The sequence below is a fragment of the Cyprinus carpio genome, chromosome B14, assembly GCF_018340385.1.
Source record: "Cyprinus carpio isolate SPL01 chromosome B14, ASM1834038v1, whole genome shotgun sequence".
NCBI lineage: Eukaryota > Metazoa > Chordata > Actinopteri > Cypriniformes > Cyprinidae > Cyprinus > Cyprinus carpio.
In genome coordinates, this window is record NC_056610.1 from 20,103,873 (window position 1) to 20,119,850 (window position 15,978).

The 15,978-nt window shown below is 36.3% G+C and overlaps 2 protein-coding genes across 3 annotated transcripts; both read right to left on the bottom strand.

Moving 5' to 3' along the window:
- Nucleotides 1–1,791: 1,791 nt before the first annotated feature.
- Nucleotides 1,792–5,176, bottom strand: LOC109054254 (CD40 ligand-like). 2 transcript variants are annotated; one of them, XM_042738467.1, is made up of 5 exons: nt 4,860–5,176; nt 3,065–3,193; nt 2,907–2,928; nt 2,654–2,725; nt 1,792–2,548 (listed from the first exon to the last, which is right to left on the bottom strand). In XM_042738467.1, exons 1-5 carry the CDS (start codon nt 5,040–5,042, stop codon nt 2,154–2,156), a joined length of 801 nt encoding a protein of 266 aa, XP_042594401.1. In that variant the 5' UTR covers nt 5,043–5,176; the 3' UTR covers nt 1,792–2,153. The 2 variants fall into 2 exon arrangements, with proteins under 2 accessions (XP_042594401.1, XP_018927091.2); XM_019071546.2 differs by having other exon boundaries at nt 3,065–3,196; nt 4,860–5,160.
- Nucleotides 5,177–6,277: 1,101 nt separating this feature from the next.
- Nucleotides 6,278–14,774, bottom strand: tmtops3a (teleost multiple tissue opsin 3a). The gene is made up of 4 exons (XM_019071554.2): nt 14,278–14,774; nt 11,113–11,441; nt 8,816–9,049; nt 6,278–8,056 (listed from the first exon to the last, which is right to left on the bottom strand). Exons 1-4 carry the CDS (start codon nt 14,657–14,659, stop codon nt 7,862–7,864), a joined length of 1,140 nt encoding a protein of 379 aa, XP_018927099.1. The 5' UTR covers nt 14,660–14,774; the 3' UTR covers nt 6,278–7,861.
- Nucleotides 14,775–15,978: the final 1,204 nt, after the last annotated feature.

Consider the following 15,978-nt stretch of genomic DNA (forward strand, 5'->3'; position numbering starts at 1 on the left):
CATACAGATTGTTCAGCTGACAAAACATCTTTCCGAAGAAACTTTTGAAAGTTATGAGTTTTAGAAAAGTATGTGATCTAGGAGCTTTATATAGTGGATGCCATGGTAAAGACAGTACGTCTATCTCTCACAGACTTGTTTTCATCCACGTTGAATTTAATATGGCATCTAATCTGGTTTACAGTTGAGGTGCATTTTCTTACTCATTTGTATTCTTGCGTGGTACATATTTTTCATTTTCTTGTACTCCTGCCATTTTAACTATAACTAGTTAACCATGACTAATCTTTCATTCGCTGTGGATCGGAGATCTTAAGCAGTGAAGAAATGCATGCCAAGAGCTGTAAAGATGAGCAAAACTTGGGTGGGGAGTTTTTGTTTTTTGTTTTTACCCACCAGCGGTCACCTCCGGAGCATTGCTGTGGCAATTCAATGCAATATGCAACTGGTTTGTTGTTACAATTGCTGTACTAGAGCCAGTTTTTCTCTTGGAAGGAGTATACTGTATAATATATTCTTCCGATTAGGCAATAAGATGTGCTCTAAGGTGCATAAATATAATGCTGTTACTGTGGTACTGTGTTTAAATCTGTTTCTTGTTTGTGTGCGTGTTTGTTTTTCCAGCAATTAACCTTGCATGCCATGTGGTACACATAGCCTTAAATATTATTTTAAAGTGTTAACCCTGATTGTATTGTTGTTATGGAAACTCCTGCAGTTTTAAAGCATCTGTCTATAACTTTGCCATCTGCAGAGTATTTCTGATGGCCTGTTTGTGTGTGTGTGTGTGTGTGTGTGTGTAATGTGGAAGAGATTGAATTGATCAGTAGGTTATGCTAGTATGTATACATGATATTTGCTCTAGGTGGCTACTGATCTCACTGAAAGGAAATTCACTTTGTCATGTCATGAATGTGTCCAATAATAAAAAAAATGAATAGCACTTTCAGGAGATCATAAACGAGGGTTGAAGAATGTCCACGTCAGTTTCCTCTTAAAAGTGCCCATGTCTGCAGAACACAAGTTTTATTTTTGCGGCGCTGATCTATGCAATATAAATGCTATATATATATAATGTGTTTGGGTTTTTTCCCCTAGTGCTTGTGTTTTTATTTTGTCTTCATTTCAATAAGGATTTCTTTTAATAAAATAACATCATGTTAATAAGCTATACGTTTGATTTTATTTGCATCCTACGTACACATATTAGGAAATTCCACCTTGTTGTGAAGTACGGAGGTAGTTAAAATGATGTCTTTTCAATATGGCGTGTTACTTTTTTGATGCGTGAATGTACAGGCTAGAGTGAGTTTAGTAGGCCGACTACTTCCTGTAAGCAGAGGCATCCGCGTGGCTCAAATGAGCACACGTTTGTCACCTAAAACTCACTGTTTCCATGGAGGAGGATGGAATGCTGTAAAATAGGCACAGCAGTAGTCAGTTCAGGGTCGCGTTATCAAATTGAAGTTAAAAACAGAACTGGTAGGCTTATGTGTCTTTCTCTTCGACTCGTCCTACACAGTAGTTTCCAAACTTTAAGATTAGCACTTCTCACAACCTCAATCCACTACGTTAGGAAACACTTACACAACTTATGACCACTTGGAAACATTGGTAATAATATCAAAAATACTGGAGGACTTGAGGAATGGTATAATAGGGAGGGGGAAAAAATGTTTCGGCTCATTTATTAAAAGTTACTTGTATATAACCCACATAATATATATTAATATTAACATTTAAATAAGTACTTAGGAAGTACTATAAATAAGAATCAACCATCAGTTATAATTGTCAAGCGTAATCTAAAATAAATATATTTATTATTATTGTTAAAAAAGAAGAGCAAACCATAAAAAAGGGAAAACTAAAGATATATAAATTTAAGGACAATTATATAAATAATTTTAGACAAACACTAGTGGTTTGTGAACATTCATGATGTTCTAATTGGGTTGTATTTGTAATAAACAAAATATATGATTTTGTTGTGTGTCCTGAACTTGGCTCGTGGTTTGGTGTCAAGGAGAAGACATGCAATTTCTTTCCCTTGAGATGTATAACATGACTGTATAATTATCCATTTGATCCATTCGATTGTATCATCCATCTCCCCCTTGATCGCTTCAGTTCAATCAGTTCAAGAGTGTTCTTTACCGCAATTTGAATAATCCAAAGCTGCAGGAGTCCCGGTTCACCAAGGATGTGTCTGTTACTGTAACAAAGATCTGTTGGTCTTTTTCTAGATGGAACACCCCTGCCACAGAAGCTGTACACAAATTTGATGTGTTTGGTTTCAAACTGCAAAAAGACTTGAGTAGCTCCTTGTCTTGCTCTTTCTTGGGTACTGTGATCCTTATGGATTGCTTTAATGAAGATACAGGAGAATTTTTGGAGAAGGTGACCTGGGAATAGATGAAGTAGATTCCGGGATACTGAATGGTCAACTTGTCCCGTTCTTTGCTGAGCCGTACATCCTGTAGCAGTGAGTGCTCTTCATCCCAAAGAAGACTTTTCTTCAAGAAGTCAGAAGTCTTATCTGTCTTATCTTAAAACAGGGAGAAACCCATTATCACCACACAATGGCTGGACTTTAGTTTGATTGCAGGATTTCATTTAATACTAAATGAATGATTCTAATAAATTCTATTACCTTTATGCTCAGTCTGAACAGTCATGTGTGCAGCTGGTCCAATAAAGTGTTGCCCTCCAGTTAACTTAGACACTGCAGGAGAAATGCACAACAGTAGTAAGTATACAAAAAAAATGAAGGGTTACTGTAAGCATACAATAAAAAAGTAATAGGAGACCACATTGCTTTCTAAACGTTATTTTTATGCAGGCACTAACATCCTAGCACAATCAGTATTTAACAATACATTGTGTGATGTGTTTTAGATACTTACATTTTTCATTTGCTTGTGAAACCTTTGGGAGAAAGTAAAAGAATATTAATGATACATGAAGTCATAGAGCTGTACACAATGTTTCATATGATGGTTATGTTGTACGATTCACTTCTAGGAGCATCAGAATATTTTAAACGTATGACAATAAGATATACCTTTGCTATGACAGCTTTATATTTTTCCATCAGTTTGCCACATTCTGTAATTGATTCTTCTCCCATACTGCTGTCCGCACATTCCTGTAGTCTCTGTAGGCTGATGTCTTCATGATAACTGTCCTGGAGCTGCTGAGGAAGGAAAAGACAATTATTAATATGTTTCCTTTAATGCTTAAAGAATTTATAGTAAATATCTAGAGAGAGCTCTAACAAAAAAAAATAAAAAAAAATAAACACGATCACAGAGAACACAGAATGTAAATTATATGACTTTTCGTTGCATAATACAAAAATTAAAATGTTTTTATAATTGTACACAGTGCTGCCTGTCAAAGTTTATTTCAAGTACAATTACCTACATGTTATTGATTATTTGTAAATGTGTATATATATATATACTGTATATAGGTCCCACTTTATATTGGGTATCTTTAAACACTATGTACTTAATAATTCTAGACGTAACTACAATAATTAATTTGGATGGTACATGATGGTTATTTTAAATATACGTACAATGTAAAAATGTACACAGGTGCATTGTCACAATGTATACAGACACTTAACACAAAGTAGGTCCAAAATATATCATTTATATATGACAAAACATTGTCATATATTTGTGATTTGTACATCTTTAATAAGCTTAATAATAAACGTGTAATGACAGTTGTGTTTAGTTTGATCAACATTTCAGCTGAAACTGATCGCATGGAATGTACTGTTACTAATTACCCGTCTGGTAAACGTGACTTACGTTCATGCATCTGTTTGGTGAAACATGCACTGTAACTTGCACTTTAACTTGATCATTACTGAAACATTTGAAAGTCCTACTGAAACTAACACTTCATTGATTCTTATATCAGTCTGTCTGCTTGATTCACGGAAATGCATACTACATAATGGAATACATGAGCTTTACATAATCTATTTTGAAACTGTATATCCGTGTTTACCAAAAGAAGGTGTATATATATATATATATATATATATATATATATTTAAAAAAAAAAAATTCTGATGTTTACAACTAAGTTCTTCTCGTTTGGAGGGTTTATATATATATATATATTCTAATGATGCTTTGATTCTCAGTAATGCTTACTATTGTAGGGATAATCATGCCTAAAATTGTTATTAAGTCACTCCTTCGGCATATAAATCAAAGAGTAAGATTGCATAATTTGTTGGGTAGTTTGGTTTTAACTTCCTCTTGGACAGAAAGCCTGGTTTTTGTTGGCTTTGTTTGTTTCTTTGATGCGCAGCATGCTGCCTTGCTCAAAACCACACAACCCAGGAAATACACCCATGAGATTAGGCCTCTCAGTTTTTCAAGTTTAAAAGTTTCTGTATATTCTGAGACAAAATAATCATTGTATAAAATATTCTTCTTGATTTTAGTGTATATTTTATGTTAAAAGTTGTTAACCTCATGCTTGCACCTTTTACATCGCTCCTACCACAAAACCATTATCAGTGATTGCCGAGCTACAAAAAGTTAATAATGTCAATAATGCATATAGAAAAAAATCATCATAAGCAAAATTATTATAATATAATATATTATAATATATGGAGCCATAAAATGATCTGCCATCTAAAAGTCTGTTAGCTTCTATTAAAATAATAAATGACTTCTATATAAATATATATATAAAAAAAAGATATTTAAAATTGTGCCAACTTAACCTTATATTACACATCATTTCTTTTCAATTGTACACCCATGAAACCTACAGTAGATACAAACTTGAGCACCAAGAGCCACTAAGAGAAGAGCCGTTCATACCATGTTGAGTTTCTGGAACAGGTAGAGGAAGCCTCCGAAGGTCAGTATCATTAACAGCAGTAGCATCACTGACAAAAACTTGACTAAAGATGTGTTGCCCGCTGGCCGGGGTCTGCTGTATCCTGCCCGTGGAGGCACCGGTGGAGGTGGAGGATTGTAGCTAGTGTGAAAGGTGTTTATCATGATGAACAGAGCACGAGTCGATTAGAGAAGAGACGTGTACTCCAGTGGCACCCATGCAGTTCTGAAGAGCTGCTCTCAATGCAAGCAAGCTCATTCGAATGCAACTTCCTGAAAGATGTCACCTTTTTTAGATGGGCTGAGAGTTACCGGCGGATGTGTTTGTGCACAATTTGGCATAAATTAGCATGTGTCCTCATACCAGGTACTAGAAAGGCCTGATTCCATGAGGTCACACATTTTTGCACAAAGGTCATTGTCTTTGCTGATTCAAAATCTGCAGTTTGAATGTTCTGGTCAAATTGTTATTTTTTTTTTTTTTTTTTTTTTTTTTTTTCGTCTTTATTAAGTCAAATGCAATGTATGCATACAATTTTAAAGTGACTTAAACGTCCAAATACTTTTTGGGCCTCTTTATTTTTGTGCAGTAATTATTGGTGACATTGTGAGCTGCAATTAGAGCAGAGCTTCTGTTTGTCAGTAAACCACAGGAAATAAAGTCACATGTTGTATGTATCTATATTTCTTTAAAAAAAATCTGACCACATTGAAGCACATGGGGTGTAAATAACAGAGAATGGAGATTCTTCACAGTTGTGAGTATAAACATGGGAGAAACCCATTATGAAACCTGTTTTTTATGAGCCATAACCATTTTGTTAGATAATCAAGGTCGATAAGTTACTAGTTTACCACATCTATAAAAGATCCTCGAAATCTTTGAGAGACATGCTTTTTCTTTTGGCTCTTGGCCTATATACAGTTTACAACTTCTGACCTCATTTTAACCACCAACTGGTGGTCTCAACTACATATTCTCATAACGCCACTTGATCGTTCTTGACATCTATTGAAAGAATTGCTGTATCTTTAAACAAGTAAGCATCTATATATAAGTTTAGAAGTGAAAGAGTTTGTTAAACTTTTTTTTTTTAATTATGGGACATTCAATACCACCGTAATGTTTGTTATAAACTGTACATTACATCAAAACAAAAATGTTTTTCATTTAAGTGTTGACTGTTGACAATAGAAACTGCTGATTATATAGTATCGGTCAATTGTTTGCAAAAGTAAAACACACAATAGGTTTCACACGAACTGAAGCATCTAACCTCAGTTCCACCCCCACTACCAGGTCTCACATTTTCCGAAGTCATCAGTATTATTTCAAACACACGCTTTATACATTAGGAAATGATCTTCACCCACAAGTCATGAAAGGGCACAACTGGGATCTGTCATCAGATCTTTGACCTTTATTAACTGAAACATCAGAAATAATACAATGTGCTTTGTGTGTAGTGTGAATGGACGTGGGTGGAAGTACATATATGTTTCAGCGTTTTGAATAAGCAGTGCTCATGAGTAACGTGAGGTCATTTACAGTGAAAAATATTGGCACTTATCACGTATTGTGTCACAAATGAAAGCTACACAAAGCATGTTAAAAATTTTTCCTGCAAATTCTAGATCTACTTTTAGGCGTCCCTCAAAAATCAAAGCTTTATTAGTTATTGTACAGTAGTTAGGTAATATACTGATAATCATGATGTTGTTGCTTTATGTAATTTTCACCATTTTTCAATGAGGAAGAAAGCTGATAGACTTCCGATGCATTTGGCGTTCTGAAAATGACTAGACGAATAAAGTGCAGTAAAACTAGCTACAAACCAGTGTTTATAATTACAACAGTACAATAAGATGATAAGAAATACCAGTTTTCAATATCAAGCAGCATTTTAGCCATTTTTATGACCATATACAGAAATGACTATTTGTCTGATACTTTGAAACTGACTTATACAGTGTTGCATTAGTATTACAGTGAACATTAGTCTAATATGAAAAAGCACATTAAATAATTCACATTGAATTATTACAGGGAGAAAGAATTCAACAAACACTTAGCAAACCTTGTATTTACTGCTTCTTTTTCCAGGGATGGGAAGAATGATTGGTAACGCATATATGACTCACTGCATGTTCTGTGCGTGTTGGTGAAAAATAGACTGTGGGCCTATGGAACTGACTATGATAACGGCACATTAAAATGTTCACACTTTCTGGAAAATGTGCAAATGATGCAGGATTGAAGTCTGAAAATACTTCAGTTGGAATAATGACGTAATTACATGTCTCTGTGTTATAACATGACTCATGATTACTCACAAAAATGTACACTTTATACAGTTTAGTAAAGCTTAATAAAATATGATAACACTTAAGTACATGGAGATATCAATGAAGCAGTAAAATATTGAATACTATGCTACAGAGAATCTTTCATTAACTAACATGCCACTAACAAAGGCCAGTAATAAATTATGCATTCAAAAAAATCTGTCACAAATAGCATATGAATATGGACTAAACTTTGCAGAGTTCTGTTATATGTGATTAAACATTAGTGAATCTCACTGCAGTATGATATGGGCAGTGGCTCCTACTGTTGGCGACAAGTGTAACTACACTAAATACAGCTTTCACAGACTGACACTTACACTAACTGCTTCACTGCACGTTTAGCAGTGTGTTGTCTTTATTCAAAAGTTCATTATATATTCAGCATTTGTGTATTATCTACACATATTTAAAAATACATTCTTTTGTTCTAGAGTATTCGTTAAACTGATACTGCATATTAATATCAAGTCTTTGAGTACCATGGGTTTCAGTTTTGGTCCTACTCACTGATGTACTGGTCATATGAAACTTTATGGTGTGGTTTAAGATATTGGAACAATCATCACACTGTCAGTTTTCATCATTCTGCATAATAAATGCTGATCTGTAAAGAGCCTGGGCAGTGTTTGAGAGTGTCAGGGGGTGTAATGGACTACTAAGGCCAGGGTGTGCTGCTCTTTTTTCTGGGAGCCCTTGACACCGCGATGCCATGAGGGCCCGTCACAGGGCTTGAGCACATGAGGATCTTCTTTGCTGCTGTGCTGAGGATTCTGGCTATGAAACGATGGATCTCCTTGACACTTCAGAAATGCTAAGAAACACCTGTAGAACTGAAAGGAAAAAAGAATGAAACAGTCTGCATTTATTTCACTAATATAGACCTTTCAGTGGTAGATAAAGCACAATGTTGTCCTTTTAAGTGACAAGCTGTATTACTTGTCTGCGTTCCACTTTTGTCTCATGGACAGTGCACAACATCATTTTGTATGTCCGCACAGACTTGTGCATGGACAGCAGTGCATGTGCGAGCAATCTGAGAACTCAAAAACAAGGGTCCACTAGGTAGTGCACGCATGACCTACACATTCGCTTGCACTCATGGGCAATTAAGTATTTTTTTAAAGGTCTGCACATTCAACTTTGCACTAGATGGAGTGGAATGTGGAAAATGAAGTGTACTTTATATGTTTTGTGCACTTTTTTCCTAACAACATGCATAGACTAAAATATAAAAATATATACTATTTAAATATTGAAATACTAGCTCTGACAATTGAATTATGATTATTAATTATGTCATGCAATATTATGAAAAATCTGAACATTTGGTCAAAATTTGGTTAGATTTGATTTTCCAAAATATGTATCAAAAGTAGTGGATGCAAATTATGGTACATGTCTGAATATAGTGGGCTTATAGGTTAACTTTTAGGTTATTTTAAAATAAAATAAAAATTGAGGATAAATAATATATAATTCTAATAATAAATGCACTTAATTTTTTAACGTCAAATCAATACACTAGGACACACTACTGTGTTTCGACACCCCAACTAAAAATTCAAAATTCAATCCAACTGTGCACTAACCTGGTTGTTGAAAAGCACATATATGACCGGGTTGACCACCGTGCTGCTCTTGGCCAGGACTGATGGCACCATGCTGGTTATGGGAGTGATCACGCCCCTCCTGCCAAAGGTGGCCAGCAGAGCCACCACCCCGTATGGCATCCAGCACAGCAGATAGCAGGAGACCATGGTGATAACCATGAGAAGGATGTGGTTCTCCCTCCTCTGTGCAGTCAGCAGGTTGATCTTAGTTACCTGAGCCGAAAAAAGAAACACTTAATGTATGTGTATTTTAATCTCCAATATACACGTACATAAAAAGTTGCATTTTGATGTAGAAAGACCTTTTCAACTATCTAAATCATACTAAAAGCCTCCATCTTGCTGCAGAGAACATGGACTGTCCTATAGTTCATGAATTAGCTTGCCGTGTGTAAGCTGTCTGCGAATTAAAAGAAGACTGGCAGATGGCTCCTTCATGTGTCTAAATATTAGAGTCGTGACTTCTACCCTCTAGAGCCTGTTAACCTTCCTCATCCCCTTCCCATCATGAACTAATCTCTCTCTATCTCCTGCTGGTCAGGAACTGAATGTAAACTTCCGATCAGCAGTGGTGGCAAATGAGAGCTGATGAGTGGAGCTGAGCTCATGTCGTCATTCACACCGTTTACATGCTCCATTTGTCCTAAATAAGATGATTGTGATTGTATTGACAGCTCCAGCTCAGCTAAGTGTTTTCTCACCTGTGTAATCCTCTTGATGTGTCCTTCAGCAATTTGTAGGATCAATGACACTGACAAAAAATATTCATTTGAAGCAACATAAACAAAATTTCCTTTCAGCACAGTATCATTCGTTCCATTTCCATAATTTAATAACCCTTCTGCCTGGATGTCTTTGATTCTGCAAATGATTTAATACACAAAGAAGTGTCCTCCATTCATAAAGACTTTCAAAAGTGCTTCTTAATTGTATCTGAATACATTTTCATTCAGCTTTCCATTGATTAGTGTAATGGAAATCAATTTCATATATGTCTGGAGTGACTCTAGGAATGCAATTACTTTTTTCAGACATCTCACCCCCTGATTTTCCCAGTGCTCTCTTCTTGTAATTCCCCCTTTTGGATCCCATCAGAATTCCATGTTTGTGTTTCTAAGAAAAGCCCGAGGCCTGTAGTGACTGGTCCACTCATATGTGTAATGGAAGCACCTCTTTCCATTTGTCAGATACACAATGTGGCGCCTGCTACTGAACAGAGCGAATCCTGGAGGAAATAGGTTTGTTACATAACAGTTTGTAACCAATAGTAACAGACACTGCGTTCTAAAAATAACTCAGATGGTGATTCATTCAAAGAATTGCTCTGGCGACTAGAGGCTCACTGCCTTACTGCCTGCTGGAAACGCTCATTACATATTCCTTCAGACAGTGACGTGTTTTTGAAATCCACCCCAGGCATGGATGAGTCACAAAAACCTAAAGCTTTCTTCACCCTGAGCACTGTCTGACCTGATGCCCCAAAGTGCTTTGATCTTATTCCTTTAGCTGGACAAATCCATATCAAATGGATAAATAAAGAATCCAAGAACTAAGGATCTGTTATCTGTAGCTCGCCGGGGTTGAAATCTTAATTGGACACTAGCTATGAGACATAATTGCAGATTTCTGGGTACAACTTTATTTCCACAGAAGGGACATTAACACAGTGAGAGGAGACTGTATGCCACTGGTGTTACACAAAAGCACTGGTATCACTCTGCTTGTCTATGTTTGCGTTTTCAGTCACTGTATTAGTGATGGGAGTTTTACCTTGACTCTTTCTCCAGGTTACTTGATGCACCAGTAAGTAGCAACAAGTGACTTTGTGAGGCACTGAATCGTTCATTCAACCAATCTCTTCAAAAACATTGATTCATGAATAAAACAAGTAACTTGCCTAATTCAAAACCACATACTATTAGCCTGCATCTGAGTATGCATATGTCCCTACCTGTAGTAGGCATCTAACAATATCTGAAAAAAATTGTATGTTCAAATTCACAGTATTCATGAAACATTCTTTAGTGCACATCAAAGGGAAGAAGCTTCAAGTAAACAGTTAAAATAACCATTTTTCTTAGTGTAAAGAACTTTTTATTGATCTAAAGAAAATTTTTCCACTATAAAGAACCTTTTTGTACAATGGAAAGGTTCCATGGATGTTTTATGTTTCTCTTCCAGTCCTCTAATGATGGGTGTAAAAATATATAGTTAATTTAATAAATAATAACATATATGTATAACATATAATAATGAATAAATCCTCTCTCACTCACCCCTTTAATAATGCACAGGATTTTGCCATAGCAGAAGATCATGAGCATTAGGGGTAGAAGCAGACAGAAGATGAACAGGCACATCACGTAAGACATGCTGTTGGTTGAGCGCTGATGCCACTGCACTGAGCATGTTGTCCCGGGCCCTTCAGGACCATAGCTACTCCAGCCCAGGAATGGTGGGAGAGTCCACACCAGTGAATAGAGCCAGGATCCGGCCACACAGAGCCAGGCCCTGTGGAAGTCAGACACGTCTGCCTTGGTGGGGCGCAGCAGGGCGGCATAACGCTCATATGATAGTATGGACAGAGACATGAGAGACACAATTCCTATTTTGGGATAAAGAAAACAGATATGGAAAAATGGCAGTCACAAAACAACTAACTTGTGAATATTCTAAATGTCTTTTTATCATAATATATTGCCAGTCTACTGCTGTAAAGCAATGACAGCAATTTTGACAACATTCTGTCGCGCAGGGGGAAAATGACATCAAACCCAAGTTTGACAAAGCAATTTACTGTGAACATCTGGGACAGTCCCAAGAGACAAGCCTGAGGTTAAGTGCAAAGAACAGTTACACTCTCAATGATCATGCATCCTGTTCTGTCCCTGGATCAGTCAATAAAAAATTAAAACATACAAAATTCATTTGAGTTGTTACTGAACACTGAGTCTGAGTTAATTTAGAGATAATTAAACTGTTTCCTCTTACTTTTGTATATTGAAAAGTTTTGACAAATGCAGAAGAATCAACACATCTAATACAGTGAGAAGATTTTTACCCTTGATTGTATAAACACAGACATTGCTTCGTTCCTCAAATGGATGCTTATTTTAGATTCAACTGATTCCTAAAACTAAAATATATAGAGTACACTGTAACAATAAAAGATACTGCTGAAACAGACTACAGCTAAACTGAAATGTAGAATAATGTAATAAAGTTTCTGTTATGCTGTCTCGGGCTCAGTGAGCTCATTGAGGTGCAGATCGTGTTTTCCAGAGAAGGTGAGGTCAAAGGTATGAAGACAAATCATTATTTAACAACCCATCCTGGAAACAATGCAGATAGTGACTTGACACAAGATGATGGAGCTCGAACAAGCTGTTGACAACATATTTATTTATTCTGTGCAATTGTTAAAAATGTTTGGGTAACCACAGAGAAAAACTTTGAGCTTCATTCTGCTTCAGTGGGTTTGCACTGCAGCTCCACATGTTCTGCATAAAAGCGCTCTGCACTTGTCCCTGCAGCTCCTCTACGCATCACAGCAAGAGAAACAGGAGGTGTCATAACACTCCCACTAGAATAATTAACGGCCTTAAACGGGCTCTCCATTCAAATGTCAGATCTCTGGGGGAAGACTGTGACTTCCGAGACAACCCCCAAAGAAGATAAAATCAGAGTGATTGTGGCTTCTGCCTGTCGTGAGCATGTGGAAAATTTTAAACGGACTAAAAAAAGAAGCATATGATCTGTGAACTTGACATAATCAAGAACCATTTGCCCTTTTAAAATAAATAAATAAATGAATATTTTACTAATTCTAAAATTTTACAGCACAGCCTAACTGACACACTAGTCTGCTTTAAGTGCTGTAGTCAAAAATATGAAGGTACACTGGTTAGTAAGATATGTTTTTATAATGCAGTTAATTGAAAAAAAGAAATGGACAATATTTACACAAAAATAAAATAACATGGTTTTTTAACACTGGTACTACAGAACTATTCTTTGTGATTGTGCTCATGCTACAAAGATTCAGCTGATTTAATTTAGGCTACAGATTGACCTTACAGCAAGAGAAATTTTGCATATGCATTCTTTTTGCATATGCTATATACAGTATATTATGATTAGTCTTGGTTAACTACTTTAACTGCAACATCTTGAAAATATATTTATTTATAATTTTGTTGGTCACATATTTAAGGTTATGTAGCCTAAGTCACATTGGCCGAGCAGGGCAAAACCGATTTCAATTATGAAAAAAATAACAAATTACAAATGCAAATGCAAATCTAAAAAACAAAATAACAATTAAGAAAACACACAAAAAAATCAGAAAACATTAGAACAAATCCGTAAACACAATGACAAATTTGAAAACAAAATAAGGGAGATGGGATTGGACCCAGGTCGATCACGTCAAAAAGCCAAGAGCAGATGCTTAACCTGCGCCACTGGAGCTGACAAAATACGAACGCCAAAATGCCAATAAGTCAGGAAATTTACACAACGTGTAAATAGACATTCCGTATAGCTTATTCCATAGCAAGCGCAATTCATACAATACATTTAAACCGAGCTACTTTAAGACCATCTCAGAACTTTCTACCACGACTCTGCTGTTTTTCGGCTGGTTATTTCTGTATACTTTGATTGACAGATGTCTCGTCCAGTCACTGGTGAGTAATCCCAAACCAATGGTGCTGTCTCAAATTATACCCACCTCTTCCGGTTTATCATTGTGTTTTGAGAAATGTTGTTTTGTTTTCATTTTTGTCGATGTGTTTTATGACTTGTTATTTTGTTTTCGAATTTGTCATTGTGTTTTCGGATTTGTTATAATGTTTTTTGATTTTTTTGTGTGTGTGTTTTCTGAATTGTTATTTTGTTTTGTAGATTTGCATTTGCGTTTGTAATTTGTTATTTTGTTTTCATAATTGTAATCTGTTTTGCCCTTCTGGTCCACCGTACTAAGTGCTGTTTGAGTGACACACACACACAAACATTTTCAAATCAAATGCTTGATCAGCAACATACTTCCTTCAGGACAAAAATTTCCTTTTTATGTATTACCTACATTTTCAATCAATTATACATTTTTATAAAATGCATGGTGTGTTAACTGTCTTATAATTTTTCCCTAAACTTTCCAAAAACTACTAAAATATGAACATTATTAAGCTCTTGGTTTGAAGACGTTATTAATAATTAGCTGTTAAATAGGGCTATACTGACCATGGATATTGTGTTTAAAATGTAACTCATCGGCCACCAAATCCATACACCTAGTGTAGCCTACGCAAGAAAATAACGCAGGCGCAACAACGCACACTGCTACAAAGAAAGTTCAGCTGTAAAATATCCTCTGAAATAGCCTCTGAAACCCGTTACACGTACAACTTTCCTGTTGGGTGAACTTCAGTAAAACTTACCAAAAAGCGAATTGGCGAACCCGTACCATTTGCAGCCGTGATATCCCAACAGCCATTTCCCATAGAGACTGGAAGCGAAACTGAAGGGAGTCCCAAACAAACAAACCAGTATGTCACTCACGCTGATGTTCAGCAGAATGAGGTTTATAGGTGTCCACAGTGAGCGAAACCTCGCAAAGATGAGCAGGACAAACAGGTTGTTGAGGAATCCAAACAGCAGAATGATTCCGAGGCAGGCGGCTGTCACCGTGTGGCCGGTCCGGCTCAGGCCAGGTGGGGAATCGTGGGGCTCTAGGGGGTCTCCTGAACTGACATTTGCACTTTGATTGAGAGCAGAAGTGTCTTTGTAGCTAATGTTCAAACTCCAGATGTAGACGACCATAGCAGCCTGACTGCACGGCTAAATAGTGTTGACACTATGACTTTCCTCACGGATGGATTCACAGTTCTCATCTCCCCCTCACCGACGCGCAGCCCACTATTAACACACACCCAGCCTCTGCTGACCCTCGTGCGTCTGAGAGGCGCGTCTTTGAGCGCTGGGTGACCAGGGTGCGAATTATGAGAGGGGTGTGTGTGTGTGTGGGGGGGGTTCATATTATCTTTAGACGATATATATTGTATTTTATACATTTATATATCGTTTTCGTATTGATAAATGCTATAATTGAACTCAGAGGGTGTATTTTCCATAGATATGTATAGCTTTTCATACTCTTCAATAGACTATTCTAATGAAATCAAGTTTGCCTGAGGAAGTGACAAATAGCAACATTGAGCCGCTCACACGCTTCAGTATGCGGGATGTCGAGAAAGTAAGCTACTTATATTTCATGTCATAGTTGTTTGGGACCAGGGTTCAGATGGCAGCGTTCACACTTACTCAAACGAGCAATCGCACCAGGGTTCGTTTTAATGGAACCAAACATGATAAGTGTGCATGCATCCTGAGACTTCGGAGTGTGGATCGCGAATAATTTGATTTAGATTGGAACTTTGGAGCGGTTCGTGAATCTTTTAATTCAGATTGGAACTTCGGAGTGTGGATTGTGAATCATTTGACTTAGACCGGGACTTTGGAGTGCAGATTGCGAATAATTTAATTCAGATCAGAAGAAAGGAAGAAAGAAAGAAAGAAAGAAAGAAAGAAAAAATAGAGATACAAATCCCTTAAGAAAATGTTTTTATTGTAGTAATTGCGTAGTAAGTTTTTAACTAAACTTTAACTAAATTTTTCTGAGGCAAGTTTGCAAGATTTTTTCAAGTAACGTTAACATATTGAAATTTACAGTGAATGACTTATAGCTACATTTAAACCAAAATTGAGAATGGATGAAGTGGCATTTTAAACTTGAGCTCAGAATCACTTTTAGATTCAGGTTATCATGCCAGTTTGGCCATTTACCATTTACATGATTGCAAATCAAACTGTAAGCCAGAAATTTGTTTTTAAATATTTTTTTTTTCACTATATCACTGTCACATAAGATAGTGATTTTATTTCTATAATTAATTTTTAAAAACCGATGATGTTACAACCCACACTGTGTCATAACATTTCCCATTCTCCCCTACCCATGCATAAAGGTTCAATCAGTGTTTAATTTGCTGGGGGGGGGGGATGATACTGCCTATGCTTAAAATTACATTGTTGGCCATTTATAATATCTGTATGGAATTTTCTTGGTATTATGAATATGG

Coding starts and splice junctions, on each gene's coding strand:
- tmtops3a (XM_019071554.2), bottom strand. CDS start 14,659: ATGGTCGTCTACATCTGGAGTTTGAACATTAGCTACAAAGACACTTCT. Junction 11,442..14,277: donor GTTCGCCAATTCGCTTTTTG/GTAAGTTTTACT, acceptor ATCCCAAAATAG/GAATTGTGTCTCTCATGTCT. Junction 9,050..11,112: donor TCCTGTGCATTATTAAAGGG/GTGAGTGAGAGA, acceptor TTTTCGGCTCAG/GTAACTAAGATCAACCTGCT.
- LOC109054254 (XM_019071546.2), bottom strand. CDS start 5,042: ATGATAAACACCTTTCACACTAGCTACAATCCTCCACCTCCACCGGTG. Junction 3,197..4,859: donor TGTTCCAGAAACTCAACATG/GTATGAACGGCT, acceptor TTCCTTCCTCAG/CAGCTCCAGGACAGTTATCA. Junction 2,929..3,064: donor ATAAAGCTGTCATAGCAAAG/GTATATCTTATT, acceptor TTTCTCCCAAAG/GTTTCACAAGCAAATGAAAA.